This window comes from Lissotriton vulgaris, unplaced genomic scaffold (genome assembly GCF_964263255.1).
Source record: "Lissotriton vulgaris unplaced genomic scaffold, aLisVul1.2 SCAFFOLD_1588, whole genome shotgun sequence".
Lineage (NCBI taxonomy): Eukaryota > Metazoa > Chordata > Amphibia > Caudata > Salamandridae > Lissotriton > Lissotriton vulgaris.
In genome coordinates, this window is record NW_028253588.1 from 483,104 (window position 1) to 505,341 (window position 22,238).

General features: G+C 44.2%; 2 protein-coding genes across 2 annotated transcripts; both read left to right on the forward strand.

Annotated features, from left to right (window-relative positions):
- Positions 1–4,601: 4,601 nt before the first annotated feature.
- LOC147660917 (taste receptor type 2 member 40-like) lies at positions 4,602–5,486 on the forward strand. The gene has a single exon (XM_086951430.1). The coding sequence runs from the start codon at positions 4,602–4,604 to the stop codon at positions 5,484–5,486; it is 885 nt and encodes a 294-aa protein (XP_086807556.1).
- A 15,507-nt stretch (positions 5,487–20,993) lies between these two features.
- LOC147660918 (taste receptor type 2 member 4-like) lies at positions 20,994–22,037 on the forward strand. Its single transcript, XM_086951431.1, has one exon. The coding sequence runs from the start codon at positions 20,994–20,996 to the stop codon at positions 22,035–22,037; it is 1,044 nt and encodes a 347-aa protein (XP_086807557.1).
- Positions 22,038–22,238: the final 201 nt, after the last annotated feature.

Genomic DNA, 22,238 nt, shown 5'->3' on the forward strand with positions numbered 1-22,238 from the left:
AACATGCTGTGGTCCTTAGATCATATGGGGCAGATTGGCACGCTTGGAAAAGGAGATAGCAAACTTGGAAACTAGGCACGAGAGGGATGGTGACCCTAGCAGATTAGGAAAAAATGTAAAGTAAAATGGAAGAATATCAAGATACAGCTACTGAGAAGGTCAAACACCTTGGTAAATATGCTGTTCAAAAGACTTATGGAGAGGGGGAGCAACTGGGAGCCTCTCTTGCGATGCTAGCATGCTCCAGAAGGGAAACCAAGGTGATCATAGGCATCCAAGATAATGGGGAGCAATTGCTTAATGACACAGCTGTCATCGCGGACACTATGCTGATCTATATTGCACCTGGGTCACACCTGACGAAGAGGCTATTTGGATCAACTAGAGCATATTGCTATGACGTGGCTCACAGCGGAGCACAACGAGCACCTAATGGCTCCACTGCACCCTAAGGAGGTATGTGCTACCCTCCTTAGTATGCCATCTGGCACCAGGCATGGATGGCTTAACGGTGGCCTTTTACAAGGCCTATCAAGATCTCCTTATCCTGCATTTGGTCCCACTTTATGAAGAGGTGGCAGATGCTAGTAGGATGATTCCCTCAAATCCAGAGTCTAGAGGGATGATTCCCTCAATGTGAGAAGCATTCATTGTTACTCTCTTGAAGCCTGGGAGGACCCCGAGAATTACTCTTTGTACAGGCTGTGATCCTTATTAAATATTGACACTAAAATATACGGTAAAGTTGTGGCCAATAGGTTGGCCTCTCTGCTGCCGGGAGTAGTGCGACAGAAACAGGCTGGATTTGTCCCAGGTCGAAGTTTGATATATAACACCCATACTCTATTTGGTGTTATACAGCATGTACATCTGAACGTGAGGGCAGCTGCTGTGTTAGATGCAGAAAAAGTGTTTGATTCTGTGGACTGGGCCTTTGTTTGAGCTGTCCTTCACCGGGTCAGGGTGGAAGACGTCTTTCTGAGACTGATGGAAGTCCTGTACTTATAGCCAATGGCTCAGATTTGAGGCGGAAACACTATGACGGCCCCAATAGCAATCACTAGGGGAACCAGACAGGGATGCCCCCTATCGCCCTGACTGTTTGCACTGGTGGCAGAGCCATTGATGGGCACTCTCCAAGAATACCATGGGCATAGGGGACCATGCTTCCCAGTTTATAACCTTGTTATATCAGCATACGCAGATGATACCCTAATATATGTCTGAGACCGTAAGAGCAACCTCTCACCATGCAAAGAGAAGGGGTGAGATTTGGGGGGGCTTTCAGGCCTCAAGATAAACTGGGACAAATCAATAATCTTCCTGCTCACTCCCGCAATGACACCTATAGAGCTGGAATTCCCTCTTCATTGGATGACTGATTCTGTCCTACACTTGGGGAAACAAATACACGCAGACCCTGTGCAGGTTCTGAGAGATAACTATGGCAAAGCAATATACAAATTTGGAGAAGATTTTGAGTGCTGGATTAAACGTCTCCTGTCTCTAATGGGGTGGATAATGCTCATGAAAATGATGGTACTCCCCAGATTTGTATTCATATCACACCATATCCCAATGCTTCTACCAAAGTCACTGTTTACAGAGTTGTGTATTTAGCTCCTTTCGGTTGGCATAGGGTGCAGTGGTAAGTTTTTACCTTGTCGCATGATATGTGGGGCTAATCGCACCACACTTTGAATAGTACTATAGAATGGTGCAGTGCACGGTAGCGTACCGCAGGCTACCTGGTCCACAGGATCTATCACACCTGTACATTGAAAGAGATGCTTAACATCCTCTCACTCTCCCACACACGCTATTCCACAAGCTTCTACATGCCACGGCATATATGACTCTCCTAATTCTGTGAAACATGCTTGGCAGAAACTACTGGAGCAGCAGGCCAGCCCCTTACTATATTACTATATTACCCACATGTTCCAATGGATTGGTGCTTTTGGTTTCTGCCGAGTTGGGAGAAAGGCATAGTAACCACATTAAAAGTTCTGGGGTCAACGAGATGGGGAGTTATTCCAAGAAGTGGAGGAGAAGAGCTGGGACGTATTCCAGGATAGAGAACAAGCACAGAAGCCCCTTGCCCGCTTTCAATATTTTACCATGCCTCACCCCCTGCAGGAATTCTTGGAGGAGGACATGCAGAACCCCCTGCACTTCCTGCCCTGTAGGCACTGATTCAATCATGCACTTCCTCCACCGGGCTGGTCACGAAGGTCCACACTGCAGGAGTGGCAGACAGACTTAGGCAAGACCATAAATGATGAAGAGTGGAGATACTGTTGCACTGTGACCAAATCGGTATCACTAAATGGGTAACATAGACTCATACATTTTAAATATGTCAATCGAGTCTACTACACCCCAGAAAGACTTTGCAAATAAAGGTTATGATACTCCATGCAGTGCCCGAGATGCCGCACAAGTGTGGCTGATTTTATACATGTGGCATGGTACTGCACAGAGATAGCAGAGTTCTGGAAAGTAATATTCTGAGAAGTGAGTAAGATTACTGGTGTTCCCCATTGACAGTTGACACTATGCTGGCTCTTCTGTGATTTGACAAGGGGGGGTGGAAAAAGCAACCAGACCCCTGGAGTCTATTAGGCTATTACCGGACAGCGATGCGCTGGGCAAGGGGCCCAGTTCCCATCCTGGTTGAATGGCATACAGACATGGTCTACTGCAACACTCAGTTGCACGTATATGGTGAGCTACTCCCTCCCCAGAGTTGCCCTAAAAACCACTGGGGTTTTTATCAAACATACCTTGTGGGCAAGGAGAGTGGGAAGGGCCGAGGGGGAGTGAACGGGGACATTGTACCTCATTGTGGAGTAAGATGCGTGGCCAAGTTGCTACATGATAGGCTATGCACGAGGAAAATGGGTTTGCCTCCTGGTGGATATAATGCCCACTAGGTTGACTGATCCACAGCTGTTATCATGGTATGTAGATGGCTGCCAGGTGACGCCGTCTGGGACAGGCTTAATGCATGGTTGTGGTTCACCGGTTTTTGTAAACTGCAAATAGTGTCATTGCTCATTGATGTTCTTGATGTTCTATGCTATCCTTCTTTGAGGGATTTGTGAATACCTACTATGGCCATGATCAGGACTTTAAGTGGGCCGGGTCTTACCAGGTCTGAGCACCAGCAGTTTTTTCAAAGGAGACCTCGAAACGGGTCTCTATCAGGCTCTGTTTTGTGCCCCGGCACAGGCGGTCCGTTTTTTTCCGGACTGCAGTGACCGCAGGCACATCGATGTGCATCTGCTCACACTGCTCACTTCTCACTAGTGGAGAAGTTATGGCATTACTTCATGCCAGGTCAGCATTGTAGGGCAAGGGAAATCCTTTAAAGAGAGACATTTTCTCTCTGGATTTCCCTTCTCTTTTAGAAATTCAGGAGCAGCAACATTGTCGTGGTGTCACCAGGTCTTTAAGTGGAAGATTTTTCAATATCCTATACAAGCCATACTTGCTGCTTATGTATCTTAAGCAACAAACAACCATTGACAAAGCTAATAGTCCTAACTTGCTGTAGGCATGATGTTACTTGTGTCATATATCTGCATGCAATGACATAAATAGCAAAATACAAGTCGGGCGGCACACTCTGCTGAGCACAGATTTTTAGTTGGTGTTTTTAAGCCACGCACATAATTACTGTGGCCACACCCCTTTGAGCGCCCCCCTAGTTTTTTCATCCCACTTAAAGCTTTGGTCATGATGTAACTGTATGATTAATGTGCTCTCATGTTTCAACAATAAAGAAAATTAAAAATAAATGTTTTAAATCTATCGCATGCAAATGTATCAAATATTAAGTTTCAATAAGATGTGTACCTGTACTCACACCAGTGGGCCAACATTTTTAACCATTTAAAGATAAGATGAATAAAACAGTTCAAATAAATGAATTCACCACATTAGTGCCATACGAAAATCACTGGTGATATATAGCATTGGTGTTAGCATGGACGTTTCTTAATAATACATGCTTTCATCGAGAAAAGATCAATATTTACTATAATGTATATTAGATATATATATATATGTATATATATATATATATATATATATATATATATATATATATATATATATATATATATATATATATATATATATTTTAATTAAAATAATTTTAAATCATTAAGAATGTATAAATATTAGAGTGAATTACTGAATGCACTCTTTCGTGGGAAGCCCATTTAAAGGAGAATGATAGAATACATGTGGCGATTACTTCTGTTTTAAAACAACTATATTCAATTTGTTTTTGGTTATAGAGAAAGCAAATCTAAATTCAGCTTCAAATCTTAGATTTAGACTGTCAAATAGCTTATCTGATCTTAAACATGGTTAAGAATGAGGATGGAAAAATCGGTCAGATTTGCATCAATGCAAAGCCGAATGCATGCTTATGACAAGAAAGAAATGAGTGGTAATTTGAACCAGGTGCAGCTGTCGGTTCAGGACTCATTTTAAAAGATCCCTGTGCAAGAAACCTAGAGAAGCCTTAGGTGCGACCTGTATTGCTGTTTGTGAATTCCATCAGCGAACGGATAACAAAAGGACAGAAAATGGAGGATACATTTATGACAGAATTTGTGAACATTGCATTGATATTGATTGGAATTCTCGCCAATGCATTCATTGTGACGTTCTATCTCCTGGCCTGGGCTCAAGGAAGAAGGTTGAATACCTGTGATCTCATCTTAGTGTCTCTCGGAATCGGATCCATATTTTATCAGTGTAATTTTATCGTTTACAGTCTAATGAACGTTATTCGTATCTATGTCGATCTTCGAGTCCTGTTTGCATTTGGAACAATCTCTAGCAGCACCACTTACTGGTTCACCGCCTGCCTCTGCATCTTCTACTGTGTGAAGATTGTGGACTTCAACCACCACCTCTTCATCAGGCTGAAGATGAGGATCTCGAAGATGGTGCCCTGGATGCTCCTGGGGTCTGTCATGGGGTCCATTGCCCTCGGTATCCCTTCATACTTGAGTCCATATGGAGAATCCCTGGAAAATCAAACAGCTAATCCAACATCTAACATGACTATCACCAATAATGTCCTAAATATGGCATCTTCATACCTTTATGTAGGTGCTGCTCTTGGTGTCTGCTTACCTCTTGTCCTTGACATTGCTTCCATGACACTCATACTAACTTCCCTCTGCAGACACACCTGGAGGATGAATAATAATGCATCAAGCTTCAGCCAGCCCCAGCTGCAGGCTCATTACAGGGCAGCAAAAATGATGGGGTTCCTCCTTTTGACCAACATTTCAAGTATAATTTCACAGATTCTCACAATGTGTGCAACAAACGTCTTAATGATTTCTATCTGCTGGGTTATTATTGTCACTTCTATAACTACTCAACCCATTGTCTTAATTCTGGGAAATCCCAAACTGAGGGAAGCGCTCTGGAAGATCCTCACTCCTTGGAGGAAGTGAAGAACTCACCCGCTGAATGGATCTCTCTGGCTAAAGGGATTCATAGGGCTGGATTGCATACACTTCAGACATGCCTCCGACCTCAAAACAACTGATCTGTTCTTTGTGATTTTATTTTTGAAGTATTTATGCTATTTTAAGAAAGATGGCATTTCAGGAGTGAATAGATTGTGTTGGTTTTCAAAAAGCTTTTAGTGCAATGGAAAATTATAATGAATTTTAAAGAAAATTGAAACTAATTTTACAGTTTGCTGTAATCCTATTGTTTCTATGGTGCCATGATTTCATATTTTTAATTCTAAGATAAACCTTTGTCACAATGTATTTCACACCGCTGCCAACACAATGGTGAATGATGGACCATGTATCAAATAAATTAGCACAATCATTTTAAAAACAATATTTCAAGACAAGGAGATCTTAATTATGCATGATTAATCACATTTGCTGATATATATAAGAAATACACAGTGATCACAAAGATGCAGAGTGCCACAAATGAATGAGGCTAGTGAAGGTCAAAGATGTCAGAGAGGAGCCATAGATGTCTATTTCTGCAAAGGTTATGCTGAATTATTTTATTCTATCTCTTTTTTCCTCAAAGTTCATTCATGGGCTTTAAAGCCAGACTCTGCCATGCCAGTTTCATTGTTCTGTTGCTGAAGGATAGTGGTGTAATGCCAGCACTAAGAAACACTCTATTGTTCGATTGCCTTGGCAAGAGGCAGATGGATGCTTGCGGCAGGCCACCGCCATTCACCTTGAGGCTGAACACTGCCTCCTTGGCGTTATTCCGTGCCTCAATGAGGGTAAGGTGCAATATCAGAATTCACATCTGGGGCTCCTACTGGCCAAGTGATGAGTGACTATCAGCTGAATGTCCAACCTTGGGCCCAAGATACAGACATGGTCCAGGGACCTGGTGGAATGGGCATGGATGGAGTTGAGGGGAAGCATCCTTTACAACAAAACTTTTTCCACGCAGTACCTTCACAATGCAGGATTTACAACGCAAGTGGTTACAACGACTTGCGCTGGAGGGCACTCTAGGATAGGGAATAGTTTAATTTACTATCCAAAACCTACCCTACTATCCACGGGGACTGGAGTTGGAATAGTAAATTAAACTATTCACTATCTAGCGCCCCCCAACGCAAGTCGTTGTAATGACTTGCGTTGTAAAACCTGCGTTGTAAAGGCATGCGTGGAAAAAGCATGCACTGTAACGACATACATCCGAGTTGAGGCGCATGAAAGAGGTTTGCACTGATGAGCGCCTGTAGGAGGATTGCAGAGAATAGGAGAACATGCTACAGGGAATGACAGAGGCATTGGAAGATGAGCCTGCAGCAGAGAAAATAGCCAGAGTGGACTGTCCCTTCCTGGGGAGGGTGTTGCACCTGCTGTAATGAGACAGTGCAAGATTGACAGATCCCTGCATCTGCTGAGTGGTGGTGGACTTGGCCTATGAGGCTAGTAAGGCCCTGATTAGAACTCAGTGGGGAGGCCTTCTCACAGGCTATGTGGGTAGCAACTGATGCGAAGGGGCTTGGGGTACGCCGAGCTCTACAGGGAGGAATAGCCTATTACCATTGGGGAGGATGGTGCACTCATGTGCGGAAGGAGTGATAACATGAACTCTAAGCCTGGCTCTCTGACTTAACTGCAAGTTACATGCCATCAAGTTTCCCGTAGAGACACTATCACTGTTTACTTTAATATGTGTTTTTTTACAAAAGGGAAAATAAAACTATTTTTAAAAAAATCATTTAAACAAGGCGTGTTTTTTCTATCCACCTTTACGAAGGTCATTACTTTGGCATTGCGTTTTAAACACTTTTGGCAAGACTTATGTTAATATATTGGTTTAATTCTTTTGTAGCCTGTTAAAAACTCTTTATTTTTAAAGTTTCCTCATTCCCCTCAGGTTGCCCTATTTGATATCTCCTTCCTGAGTGTGCCCTGATCTCAGATCTCAAGTGGGTGCAGACTCCCCACCAGGGAAATATCATCCTGGACTCTTTGGTACTCCATGGTTTTTCAGCACCATATCGAAGCATTAAAAACAACAATAGGGTATAATCATAGGACAGAGAGCTCAACTCCCAGTGCTCATCGGAATCCTGGGGCATATTATCAAGCAGGGCGTTAAAATTATCGCCATTTTAGCGTCAGAAAACTGCTGCTAAAGCGGCGATAATGGGCTTTATAATATGCCCTGGAGAATTCCCATAGAAGCCCAGGTTTACAACAGAACATGGGTTTCTATTGGAATTCACAAGGCCATATTATCAAGCTCATTATCGCCGCTTTAGAGGCAGTTTTCTGCCACTAAAACAGTGATAATTTTTAGCGTCCTGCTTGATAATATGCCCCCTTATCATTCCAATCACCCTTTCTTTCTAACCACTTAACCAATAGGAGCCAAAGCTTACATCTTCCCTCTCCAGATCAATTGAATCCATTTTCAAGTTGTATTTGACTGACCCCAACCATTCAATATACGCGGGTGGGAGGTCGCTGAGCCACCTCCTACAGTTCTCCCTCCGGGCCAAGTGAATCATGTACAAGAGTAGTTTTGCTCTCCGATCCAGGTCCCAAAATTCACAAGGGAAAGGCCTACCTGAATCTTAATATTGAGGATCTCAGAGAGCATTACACACCTCCTCCCAGTAGCTCGAAATGAAAAACACTTTAATTTTTTTGTCTTTCATGGCAAACTGCCTTGTCAGAGTTTAATTAGCAAATTACATCTTTGTATTCTTGAATTCTAAAAGTGTATGAATTTATTTAAGACAAATGAATTCATTCATGGTTCTTGTTCTTTATGTTCACCAAAATACTGTAGTGTGCCTCCTGCACTGTAAAATGAATCACCTTTACTCTGAATATCAAGTACAGATGTGCACTTTACCACTGCTAGCCGGTGCTAAATTGCTTGTGCTCTTACCCCGGCCTAAACCTGGAAAAAATTGGCTTGCAGCCAGTTGGCACACTTAATTTACTCATACGTCCCAAGTAGACTGATACTAATTGTACCCAGGGCCTGTAAATTGCATGCTGCTAGTGGGCCAGTAGTGTGAACTGTGCCGGACCGGAACAGCTGGAGGAGTGGATCCTCAGATGAATCCCAGAGCACTGTCCCCATTCCTGTGTCTCTTGAGAATCATGGGGCATGGCGATGCCATAGGAGTCCGCCAGTAGTTGACAGAGGATATAATCTCTGAATTGCTATGCTAATAAAATTAGCTTTTTAACTCACGGTTTTGATCAGATCATCATCTTCTGAACTGATGTCTAACGTGTTTTGGGTCGGGGTGACGACTCACAAGACATAGGGGCAGATTTACAAGCCCCTTGCGACACTTTTACGCCGCTGTTGCGTCACTTTTGTGACGCCGTGGTGGCATAAACAATGCGCCACGTTGCAAGTTATTTACAACGTGACGCATCTAGGCAGATGCGTCACGTTGTAAAGCCCTGCGCCACATGAAACCTGCGTCAGGTTTCATGTGGGCGTTCTGTCGCAGGTTGGGCGTTCCCTCGCAGTAAAGCCCCGTAAAACTGACGCAGTGAAATCTACAAGATTTCACGGAGTCAGTTTTATGACGCTGCTGCGTCAAATCCTTACGCCTGCTTGAAGCAGAAGTAAGGAGTGACGCACCACTTTGAGTATGGGTGGCCCCTGTGCATTGTAGGAGTTGCGTCCGATTCCAGCAATGCGCCGCCCATACACCACAAGATGCGTCACGCATCTTCCCTTCCTTGCACCATGGCGCTCCACATTGTAAATGCGGCGCATCTGTGGTGGCGGAAGGAGGGGACTGCATGACGCATCTGTTCTGGCGCATCCCTGCTGATTCGCAGAGATGCGCCAGAACATGTAAATATGCCCCATAGAGCCTCTGTGGTGCAACTAAAATCGCACATAGCAGGCGGAGCGCCGGTCCCCGGGCCCAGTAGGTCGGCTGCTCAGCTTAGCTAAGCTAAATATTTTTTGGGAAGCTTTTCTTGTGCGGTGGGGGATTTTCTAAAAACCTTTATTGAGAAAATTGCACAACATCGTACAATATATTCCGGTGAAAAGTCCGCAATGAGTGAAAAAAACCACATCTGTTACATACACTGTTAGGTCAATCATGCATAATTAACCTGGTACATTATGTGGAGAAAAGCTACGTGGAGTGAAACAGGAAGGACAGGGGACCGCCTGGGAGAGGCCAGGTGCTAATGGAAATGATAGCGAGGAATCGTTAGGGCATGTGAAAGGAGGCACTGCATATCACGAGCCATCACCGGCGGCCGCCGCCAGCGGAGTGCCAGCGGAGTGCCAGCGGAGGGTGCGTTAGAGGCCGCACATGGCAGGGCGCTCTGGTGCTGGAGGTAAGAAACGAGGGGACCCCAAATGTCAATCGGACGGCTGGTTGCCGGCACCAAGTCCCAGTATTCGGGCAAAAGTGTCTGACAACGCGCAGATTTTTTGGGGAACCTAAGTAATTTTGAAATAATTCAGCCACGCTGGCTGTGTGCGTGCACCTCAGCCTCACTATCCTGATGCTTGCCCAATGTCGGGCTGCCTGAGGAGGCCAGAATCCTTGTGTCACCTGACAGAGGAGAGATCGATGTTGGACCCTCACATCCTGTTGGTACGTTTTTGTTGCTCAAATGGGTGTAATTTCTGATATTTGTGAGTTTCCCTCATCTTCAATGCTTAACTTAGCTTACGGCAAAGTGTCACTCATTATTATTGAAATGTCACTCATAATTACACAGAAATTATGAAAATGTTACACATAGCAATCCGAAAACTTGACACCTAGGCACTTACCTCATATACTTCTAACCATATGTATCAGTAATAAGCATGGGCTGAAAATCCGCTCCGCTCGTAAAATCCGCGAATCAGCGGGGACGAATTTTCAGCCAAGCACTTACAGGGTTACAGCAGCAGGTGCAAAAGTTGAAGCTAATTTTTTGTACCCTTTTACAAAAGGGTTACAAAGAAATTAACTGCTGCTGAAAGCCTGTAAGTGCTTCCTGGCGCCTCGTTGCCTACTTGCAACTATTCTCTGACCCATCTCTGACCCTTGAAGCAGGGTCAGAGAATAGTTACAAGTAGGCAATGAGGCGCCTGTCACGAAAATTAAACCTCAACAGGAAGCACTGACAGATACAAAAACAAGCATTTGCAATGCAATAGGTCTCGCATTAGGAAAGTTTGAGCTATTGGTCTTGTAAATGACAATTTTTTTTATTTATGTGTTGGTTTTGAAAATAGCTAAATTAATAGCTTTGTCATTTACAATGCCAATAGTTATAACTTTCGCAAATGTGACACCTATAGCATTTGAAATGCAACATGTTTTGTATTTACGTGACTTAGATGTATTGATATTACAAATTACAATGGCTTTTATTTTTTTAAAATAATTAATACTTAAATAAAAGTAATTTTAATTTATAATGGCAATAGCTTAAACTTTTGTAAATAACTTTTGTGAATATTATGTTCAGTGTATTTTATTGTGACGAAAATCCAAGAACAGAATTGAAATATTAACATCTTTTTGTGACATTTGTAATAAAGCTTGAAACATTGAGAGAACATATTTGAACCAGTTGTTGTTGAATGGTTGCGCAGATTGATGCTGGGGTGGCGCTGAGTGGTGCTGTGGTGGTGCTGAGTGGTGCTGTAGTGATGCTGAGTGGTGCTGAGTGATACTGGGATGGTGCTGAGTGATGCTGGGGTGGTGCTGAGTGGTGCTGTGGTGGTGCTGAATGATGCTGTGGTGGTGCTGAGTGGTGCTGTGGTGGTGCTGAGTGGTGCTGTGGTGGTGCTGAGTGGTGCTGTGGTGGTGCTGAGCGATGCTGTGGTGGTGCTGATTGGTGCTGTGGTGGTGATGAGTGATGCTGTGGTGATGTTGAGTGATGCTGTGGTGGTGCTGAGTGATAATGTGGTGGCGCTGAGTGATGCGGTGGTGGCTCTGAGTGCTGCTGTGGTGACGCTGAGTGATGCTGTGGTGACACCGAGTGGTGATGTAGTGGTGCTGAGTGGTGCTGTGGTGGTGCTGAGTGATGCTGTGGTGGTGCTGAGTGATGCTGTGGTGGTGCTGAGTGGTGCTGTGTGATAATGTGGTGGTGCTGAGTGATAATGTGGTGGTGCTGAATGATGCTGGGGTAGCGCTGAGTGATGATTTGGTGATGCAGAGGGCAGAAAGGCACAAAAAGCAGTCTAACAAAGGGCAGAAGGGAAAAACGAGTCTAACAGAGGGCAGAAGGGCAGAAAAACAAGGGAAAAACGAGTCTAACAGAGGGCAGAAATGCACAAAAGACGAGTCTAACAGGGGGCAGAATGAATCCCGCTCTGCGTGTTTGTCCACGAAGATGCCACCTTTTTGTGCAATACCTCAACTCAACTGGAGTACTTTCTACTGTCTAATCAGTAAGTGCTCCCTCGTTGGTTAAATGTATAGGGGCATATTTACAATAACTGGCGCATCCCCAGGGATGCGCCAGTTATTCTGCGCTGCAGCTCCACCAACCATGGTGCGCCGCATTTACAATGCGGCGCACCATGTGGCAAAAACGGCAGAGATGCTTCACGCATCAGTGCCGTAAAAGCAGCTCATTGCTGGAGCTGCGTCGCAAGCACGACGCAACTCCAGCAATACTCTGGGGGGCCTTATCTCCCCAATGCTGCGTCAAGCCTTGCGCCTGCTTCAAGCAGGCGCAGGGTTTTGATGCAGCATTGGCCTAAAAGTGACTGAGTGAAATCTTCAAGATTTCACTCAGCCTCTTTTAGGAGGCGTTCCTGCACAGGAACGCCCTCCCCTGCGGCGGAACTCCTCCTGATGGTGCGGGGCTTTACAACGTCAAGTTGTTAATACCCAGCACCATGGCGCATTTTTTGTGCTGCCGCTGCGTCACAAGAGTGACGCAGCTGCGTCACAAGAGTGACGCAACTGCGGCGCAACAGAGGCGCAAGCGGCTTGTAAATCTGCCCCATAGTGCTTTTACTATACTGTAGCTGCGTAAAGGGCCAGAAGATGTGTCTCCAGTGACCATGTGTGCACACATGGTCACTGGAGACACATCTTCTGGCCCTTTATGCAGCTGCAGTGTAGTAAAAGCACTATACATTTACCCAATGAGGGAGCACTTACTGGATTAGTCAGTAGAAAATACTCCAGGGCAAATCGCACAAAAATCAGCGATTTCGCGGGAAGATTTGCAAATTCGCTGATTTTTTTTGCGATTTCGCAGGAAAATTCGTGAATTTTCGGAACGCGAATTCACAAATTTTGCCCATGCTTAATCACTAGTAACCATGGAAAGATGGAGATCTCGAGATGACATCTACCAGGTTGCAATCAGTGTTAATACATTTCCAGAACATATAATGGTGAAAAAAAAACAGGTCTGTGGATTTTCACATAAGGAACTTTATCAGGACTTAAGTGGTACGAATACTTCGAAGGGAATCCTTTTGGATATTTACCTCCCTTCTCAGTTGCAGCAACAGCTGCCAAGATATCATCATCAATCTTACTTTTGGAACGTGTAACTGCTGCAACCAAATATGTCGATACCGCTGATTTTGCTGCCTCATCGGCAAGCGAATTGCCAACAGCGTGGACTCCCATGCGCTGATGACCGAGAGTATGAATCACAAAAACGAGGGGCAACTGCACTTTAAGCTCAGCCACTCAGACCCAGATCATTTTATGTTTTATTGTGCTACCCTTGGAGTAACGAAAATAATTCTGAATCCAAAAGAACAGGTTTTCATGTAAGACTGGACACAGTAGTAAGAATCACTAACAATAAGAGTTGTCACACCAGGATCAGCGTACTCCAATGCAAGCATCAGAGCACGAAGCTCTGCTAATTGTGTGGTGCAGTCCCCCAGAGTCTGCGTGTGCACGACCCTGGACTTGAACTCATCATTCACCATGGCACCGACCACAATAGCGCAAGCAGAAACGTTTAGACCCATGCGCAACCTGCGCTGAACCATCAGTGTATATGATGCAATGGAAGTCGTCCAAAGGCCGCATAGTCAACGGGGCAGAATGAACAAATTCATACTGCAAAAACTCCTGCAAGGGTAAGGTGGCATTAAAAATAAACGTGACTTCCGGAGACATCAAAGACGCTGCCCATTGTATCCACCGAGGGTGCAAAGCTTTAGAATTTGGCACACTGGCTTTTGTCACTGCCTCTAATGCAGGAAATGGGGTTACAACCAACTTGCGTTTTCCCTGCCACAGTGCACGTTCCTTGAGAATTGCCATTTGCACTGCTGTCAACACTTTTTCCACAGAGGAAAACCGCATTTCAGCTGAAGTGTACAAGTGTGACTTGTAAGCAATAGGTACTGTGTCTCCTTCGTTAAAAGTAAGGTACGTGAAACCCACCGCCCGAGGGAGGATTCTTATCACCAGGTTGGTGTGGTTGTCACGAGTCTGTAAGAATTTAGATTCTAGAAGATCAGCCTGCAAGGATTGCAAAATAGCGGAATGTTCCGGCAGCCAGCAAGATTTGGTAAAAGTAGGTTGTATCAAAACATACAAAGGCTTGATACGCTGGGCATATTCGGGAATATAAGTACGCCCAAAATTCAAAAATCCCAGCAAGGACTGTAATTTTTTCAGAGTTGTAGGAGCGCACAGTTGTGCGCATTTTTCCAAGAAGTGAGGAGCCAATCCTTGACCTTCATTGTGGAGCTCATAGCCCAGGAACAACACTGTGTACTCTGCAACATGAGAATTTGCAAAGTTGAACTTGTAACCAAAGTCCACAAAGTTACAAATTATGCGGTCAACGCGACACAGATGCGCCCAAAGCTCGTCCTCTGTGAGATAAATTTCATGCACATACGAACACGCATCAGTGTCTATTCTCTTTAAGAGAGAGACTATACGGGCAGCAAATACTCCCGGACTATTCTTATAGCCCATCGGTAATATTTTATACTGGCGTTGTTTACCACCACAGGTAAAACTGGTCCACTGGGAACTCAGTCCGGTCAAATTGTGGGCAAAAAAACTGTTGGAAATGTCAAGCGTGGATTTAAACCGTTTACGCCCAAGACCATCCACAAGAGCAGAGCCGTGAGTATTCTGTACTGCACAGGTACGGCAATGCGAGTTCAAATGCCGGTAATCCAAACCAAACGGTACGAGCCGTCAGGCTTGGTCACAGTAAAAAGAGGGTTATTCATCGGTGACACACAAGTTTCAATCACACCCTGATATTCCAATTGTTCAAGGATTTCCGCGACGGAAGCCTTAGCTTCACGTCAGATGGGATATTGAGGTTGAGGCTGTGGCACAGACCGTAAAGGAATTTCGTGGTGTGGGGAAAATGTATCCCAACCACACTGTGTATGGTACAGAGCCGGCGCAAGAGGCTTATCCCCCACTCTTCTGCAAAATTCAGCGCATGGGGCCTTATTTATGAAGGCGTTGCACCGCCGATGCGTCACTTTTAACATGGGAAAAAGTGACGCACCGGTGGCGCAAGGCCTTCATAAATAAGGCCCATGCTCTTTCTAGACTGTGTGCGCGAAACTAGGAAGGATTACCTCCTCCCCTCTCGGAGCTGCGAGCAGAAAAGGTGGGGGCCAGTCAGCCTCCGCTAACAAAATGTTATAGGTAGTCGTAAGATTTTCCCAAAACACCCCTTTGATGGTACGCTGTATGTCACCTTCAATTAAAAGAACAATGTTATAAAGTCTATCAGGGGGAGCTACTCTAGTATCAGCTGTCTCCACAACAACATATCTGTCAGTTGCTGTCACCTTCAGTAGCGGACACAGGGCCTCTCGCACTATGGTAATCTCTGCAGCGCTGTCCAGCAAGGTCAGAGCGCATGTCTGATTCCGAAGCTGCGTTCTCACTATCTGTGGCATATCTCGCTGTTAAAGCGGCAGCTTTCTTTTTCTGAAACTGGGGTCTCTTCAGTGTTGAATCGTCCTGCTTGCCTTTCGGGTGGGGCTGGTCGCGTCCCTGCTGGCCACCCCGACCTCTGCCGCCTCCTCCACCACCGGTCGATGAGGCCGATGAGTTCTGAAAAGAACGAGGAGAGCGTTGTTCAGAAACCTGAAAATGATCAGGTGATTTTATCGTCGCGCGATCGCGCAAGTCGTAAATACGTTCTGTGGGCGCAGGCACTGGAGATGCAGGACAAGACTTCTGTTTCTGCTGTTGTTGTTTATCCTGTTTCTGTTTTTTCGGCCAATTTTGCTTTTTGCTTTTTGGCCTTGGGCTGTTTGTCAGTCTCTGACTTTGGCCCTTGGGGTTGTTTTTTCTCCTTAGCGGAAAATGGCTTGACCCCCAAACTATTGCGGCCCACGCTCTTATAAGCCGCCACAAAAATTCTCAGTAACTGACGGGGTTTGTCGGCATCGGGTACAGCCTGCAAAGCATTAGACACCTGAAAGCTCACAGCATCTCCCTTGACATTCGCAAGAACGAGATCGGAAACTACGTCAAAACTGCTGCATAGGCATATACCCAATTCAACCGCTGCTTTAGGTCCGTGCTCATCTTGGACACGCTTAACGACCTTCGGAAGGACAGTCATTGACAGTGTGCCGAAGCACCTCGTATACACTGCCACAAAGATCTTACCCCATGACTCACAGTCACCTGCTTCAGGGATGAAGTCTTTTGGAATGCTAATTGTCAGAATACTGTGTTTTTCACCAGGGGTCGTGTTAAGGAATACCGCTTCCAGCTGGCCAAACTTCTCGGCAAGCCAGAAAGGAAAATCATCCTTATTCTGGGGGTGCTTTCCCATCACAGCGTTGACCATTACAGGACTAAGTTTCATTCCACCCTGTCCGGCAGGAAGCGCCGCACCACCTGGGGCCCCGCCCGGGAGATTGCGGTTAATGTATTGCACTAACGACCTAATTACGCAAATTGCAACTACATGCAGTCGTATTAATTCAGCAACGGTACATGTCCCGTGCTGAGGATGAGGTGTAAATCCAGCAAAAACAGGCCAAGTCGCGTCTGGAATGGACAAAGGACCTAACATCGCTGTTGTCAAAGTGTGGGGTAGGACGCCATTAAACCAAATTCGGTGCTGCCAAGCATTAATCAGAACCTCCTGTGTCCTATAGGGAGCATATTCCAGAGGCACAGCAGTGGGAGTGTATGTGTCGAACACATTGGTATTTACGTTCACAGCCGGGAAGGTCACCCACGAATAAAAAATGTTGTATGGGTAAGCCACTTCCGCGCTCACCGCCATGATCACAGCCATGCTATCCAGGGTGACATTATAATTCTGCAAGTGATTGAGCACCGCAATGCGACTATGTTGCGGAATCTCCACCGCGGCCATAGTGACACAGAAAGAAAAAGGTACAATTAAAAGTACGTAGCACATCTGGGTAGTAATTCAAGGAAACCGTTTTGAAAGAATCAAGCTTGAAAAGACCTATGTAGTTATAGGTAGGTTTGTCTGACACCACTGTTTTCCGGAAACAATAGTGAAGGGTGTTAAGGACCGATATAAGTACTACTCTAGTGTCACGTAATAAGACCACCAATGGTTGGGCGCCATGTCGCAGGGATCCTGCTCTCACACAGAACTGTGCATAGAGACTTAGAACAGCGGTGAATTAGGGTGTGCCAAAACTCACCTTAGTATCCAAAATCCCCTACCAGACTAGCAATGAGTGTCTCATTGGTTCTTACCAACCCCCAATGATTTAGACAACGCAGAACATGGACTTAGAACACCTCAGGTAACGTGGAACACATGAACACTCTTTCGTTATACTATCATATCAATCCTGAACGAGCAGTAAATAAGGACACGTGTAAGTTTGAAATGTTTATTTCTAATGCAGTGTTCTCAAACGCAGTATCTTAGCTAATACAAGCAAACATATTATAAGGAACAAGGTTATCAGCATGGTTACTATTCCATAAAATACAAAGGCTAAAGCATGTTAAAATGCTAAAGGGAAAAGGTCTAAATAGAACCTCAGTTTACCCTCCCTAGCTAGTATATTATATTATATCTACAGAAGGTCTCTTTGGGTTTTAGAACGGTGGGCCCATACCTTTGGATTCAGCAGAAATGGATCACATCATCTCCTGCACCAACTCTCTGCATGCGGATATTCATCAAGTGTGTAACTCATGCTCTGTGTAGTGCATTATTAATCGCGCCTAAACCCAAAGTTGGCCAAAGCTGCATATATATTATGTCTACTCAGTGCGCTGATCAATCCAAACAACAAGCGCTGTGTTGAAATAACCTTGAAGGCCTCGGCACTCACTGTACAGAAATAGCTTACCAAGCAAGGCTGATATTATTAGCAAACATGTTATTCTCGTGTGAAGTAAAATATCCAACTAGGCAAAAAGCTTTAATAACAAAATGTGTGGTGTGCAGAGGCTGCAGAAAAGGAAAACGGCGTTTAAACTTCTAACACGCTCATGCTAACATAACACAGTGCAAAGGTGAAACCAAACCACATGTCCAGTATCAAACATGTCCAACATTATAAATACAGAAACATTAGTTTTGCTACCATAAAGGTCATACTCAGTCAGGAATGTTGCCCAATCTTCAGAAGTCAATTCCGATCCCAGAACCCTCTGCCAGTGATATCTTAGGATTAGCTCAAGTTGTTTCAGTGATAATTCAGTGATTATTGCACCCTGCAAAGCAGCCACAGCCCATTTAAAGTGGCCCCAGGAAGGGAGGAATTGCAGGATGGGAGAAGTTGGTGGGTCTATCTGGGATGGGCCAAGTATCCTCTGCAAACACTGCAAAAGCTGTTTGAACTGCGAATAGTTCATAGTGTTAAAATCAAAGCCTGACTTAGTTTTGGAAAATCTTTAAATTTGCTACTAAGGATTAACTGTTCCAATTAGATGCTTCTTCTCAGAGCATTCTGGCCAAGAGACAGGCATGTGTCCTATCTGTATCTATGCATCATCCCTCACATCGTATGAGTGATGCAGCAGACGTCGATTTAGAATTGAAATTTAGACTTGCGATGTAGGGTGCTTGACTTAGGAATAGTATAATTTACTATTCCAACTCCAGCCTACGTACAGTAGGGAAGGTGTTGGAATAGTAAATCTACTATTCCTTAGTCCAGAACGCCCTCAAGTGCAAGTCGTGGTAACGACTTGCGTTTTAAAATCTGAGTTGTGATGGCACTGCGGTGTTTTGACTGCGTTGTAAAGGTTGTTTACCCTATTAGGCTATTACAGGAAGGCGATGCGCTGGGCAAGGGGCCCAGTTCCCACCCTGGTTGAATGGCATACAGACATGGTCTACTGCAACACTCAGTCAGACGTATACAGTCAGCTACTCCCTCCTCAGAGTCACCCTAAAAACCACTGGGGCTTGTATCAAACATACCTTGAGGGCAAGGAGCACGGGGCGGCGGAAGGGGAAGTGAAAGTTGACATTGTACCTCATTGTGGAGTTAGATGCGTGGCCAAGTTGCTGCATGATAGGCTATGCACAAGGAAATGGGTTCACCTCCTGGTGGATACAATGCCCACTAGGTTGACTGATCCACAGCTGTTATCATGGTATGAGATGGCTGCCCGGTGACGCCGTCTGGGACAGGCTTAATGCATGGCTGTGGGTCACCCGTTTTTGTAAAATGAAAATAGTGTCATTGCTCATTGATGTTCTATGCTCTCCTTCTTTAGGGATTTGTGAATACCTACTATGGCCATGATTAGGGCTTTAAGTGGGCCGGGTCTCATCGGGTCTGAGCACCGGCAGTTTTTTAAAGGAGGCCTCGAAACGGGTCTCTATCGGGCTCTGTTTTGTTGCCTGTCAAAGGTGGTCCATTTTTTTACGGACTGCAGTGACCGCAGGCACATCGATGTGCGTCTGCTCACAATGCTCACTTCTCACTAGTGAAGAAGTTATGGTATTACTTCATGCCAGGTCAGCATTGTAGGGCAAGGGAAATCCTTTAAATAGAGACATTTTCTCTCTGGATTTCCCTTCTCTTTTAGAAATTCAGGAGCAGCAACATTGTTGTGGTGTCACCAGGTCTTTAAGTGGAAGCGTTTTAAAATATTCTATACAAGCCATACTTGCTGCTTATTTATCTTAAGCAACAAACAACCATTGACAAAGCCAAGAGTCCTAACATGCTGTAGGTATGATGTTACCTGTATCATATATCTGGATACAATGACATAAATAGCAAAATACAAGTCAGACGGCACACTCTGCTAAGCACAGATTTTTAGCCGGTGATGTTAAGCCACGCCCATAATTACTTTGGTCACACCCCTTTGAGAGCCCCCTAGTTTTTTCATCCCACTTAAAGCACTGGTCATGATGTAACTGTATGATTGATGTGCCCTCGTGTTTCAACAATAAAGACAATTTAAAATAAAATGTTTTAAATCTATCAAATATTAAGGTTCAACAAGATGTGTACCTGTACTCACACCAGTGGGCCAACATATTTAACCATTTAAAGAAAAGATGAATAAAACAGTTCAAATAAATGAATTCACCACATTAGTGCCATACGAAAATCACTGGTTAAATATAGCATTGGTGCTAGCATAGAAGGGAAACAACACTTACAACGCAAATTTTACAACGCACTACCTTTACAACAAAACTTTTACAACGCAACATCCATTACAACGCATGCCATTACAATGCAGCCATTACAACGAATGTAACAACAATGCATACCACTACAACCCATGTCATTACAACGCAGTCATTACAACGCATACCATTACAATGCATACCTACACTATCCAACACTTACCCTACTGTTGCACCCCCTGGAGTTAGAATAGTCATTTTTACCCCTACACTATCCAACACCTACCCTACTGTTGCACCCCCTGGAGTTAGAATAGTAATTTTTACCCCTACACTATCCAATACTTACCATACATGCAATGTAATGGTATGCGTTGTAATGGTATGCGTTGTAAATGTTGTATGCTTTGTAGTGGAATACGTTGTAAAGGTAGTTTCAAAGAATTCCTTGTAATGGCATGCGTTGTAATGGAATGCGTTGTAATGGATGTTGCGGTGTAAAAAAAGCATTGTAAAGGTATGCGTTGTAAAAGTATGCGCTGTAACGGCATACATCCAGTCTAGAAGTTTCTTAATTATACGTTGCTTTCATCGAGAAAAGATCAATATTAACTATAATATATTAGATATTTTTATTTTTTCTATTTTAATAAAATAATTTAAAATCATTAACAATGTATAAATATTAGAGTGAATCACTAAATGCACTTTCGTCAGATACCCATTTAAAGGAGAATGATAGAATAAATGTGGCGATTACTTCTGTTTTAAAAGAACTATATTCAATTTGTTTTTGGTCACAGAGAAAGCAAATCTAACATTCAGCTTCAAATTGTAGATTTAAACTCGTGGAGGAAGTCAAATGGCTTCTCTGATCTTAAACATGTTTGAGGAAGGAGGATGGAAAACTCTGTCAGATTTGCATCAATGCAAAACTGAATGCATGCTTATGACAAGAAAGACATGAGTGGTAATTTGAACCAGGTGCAGCTGTTTGTTCAGGACCCTTTTTTAAAAGATCCCTGCGCAATAAACCTAGAGAAGTCTCAGGTGCGACCTGTATTGCTGTTTGTGAATTCCATCAGCGAACGGATAACAAAAGGACAGAAAATGGAGGATTCATTTATGACAGAATTTGTGAACATTGCATTGGTATTAATTGGAATTCTCGCCAATGCATTCATTGTGGTGTTCTATCTCCTGGCCAGGGCTCAAGGAAGAAGGTTGAATACCTCCGATCTCATCTTAGTGTCTCTCGGAATCGGCTCCACATTATATCAGAGTAATTTTATTGTTTACAATCTAATGAACGGTACTCGTATCTATGTCGATCTTCGAGTCCTGCTTGTATTTGGAACAATCTCTAGCAGCACTACTTTCTGGTTCTCCGCCTGCCTCTGCATCTTCTACTGTGTGAAGATTGTGGACTTCAGCCACCACCTCTTCATCAGGCTGAAGATGAGGATCTCGAAGATGGTGCCCTGGATGCTCCTGGGGTCTGTCATGGTGTCCATCGCCTTCGGTATCTCATCATATGTAGAATCCCTAGAGAACTCAACAGCTAATCTAACATCTAAGGTGACTATCAACAATAATGCCCTGAATGTGTCATCTTCCTACCTTTATGTAGGTGCTCCTCTTGGTGTCTGCTTACCTCTTGTCCTTGACATTGCTTCCATGACACTCATCCTCACTTCCCTCTGCAGACACACCCAGAGGATGAAAAATAATGCATCAGGCTTTAGCCAGCCCCAGTTGCAGTCTCATTACAGGACAGCCACAATGATGGGGTTCCTCCTTTTGACCAACGTTTCATTTTTAATTGTACAGATTCTCATACTGTGTACAAAAAACGTCTTAACGCTTTCTATCTGCTTTGTTATTTTTGCCACTTCTTTAACTGCACAACCCATCGTCTTGATTCTGGGAAATCCCAAACTGAGGGAAGCTCTCTGGAAGATCCTCACTCCTTGGAGGCAGTAAAGAACTCCCCCGCTGAATGGATCTCTCAGGCTAAAGGGATTCATTGCACTGGATTGCATTCACTTCAGACATCCCTTCGACCTCAAAACAACTGATCTGTTCTTTGTGAATTTATTGTTGATGTATTTATGCTATTTTAAGAAAGATGAAATTTCAGGAGTGAATAAATTGTATAGGTTTTCAAAAAGGTTTTAGTGCAAT

What these genes read in the sequence shown, in the direction of transcription:
- LOC147660917 (XM_086951430.1), top strand. Translation starts at nt 4,602, where the DNA reads ATGGAGGATACATTTATGACAGAATTTGTGAACATTGCATTGATATTG.
- LOC147660918 (XM_086951431.1), top strand. Translation starts at nt 20,994, where the DNA reads ATGCATGCTTATGACAAGAAAGACATGAGTGGTAATTTGAACCAGGTG.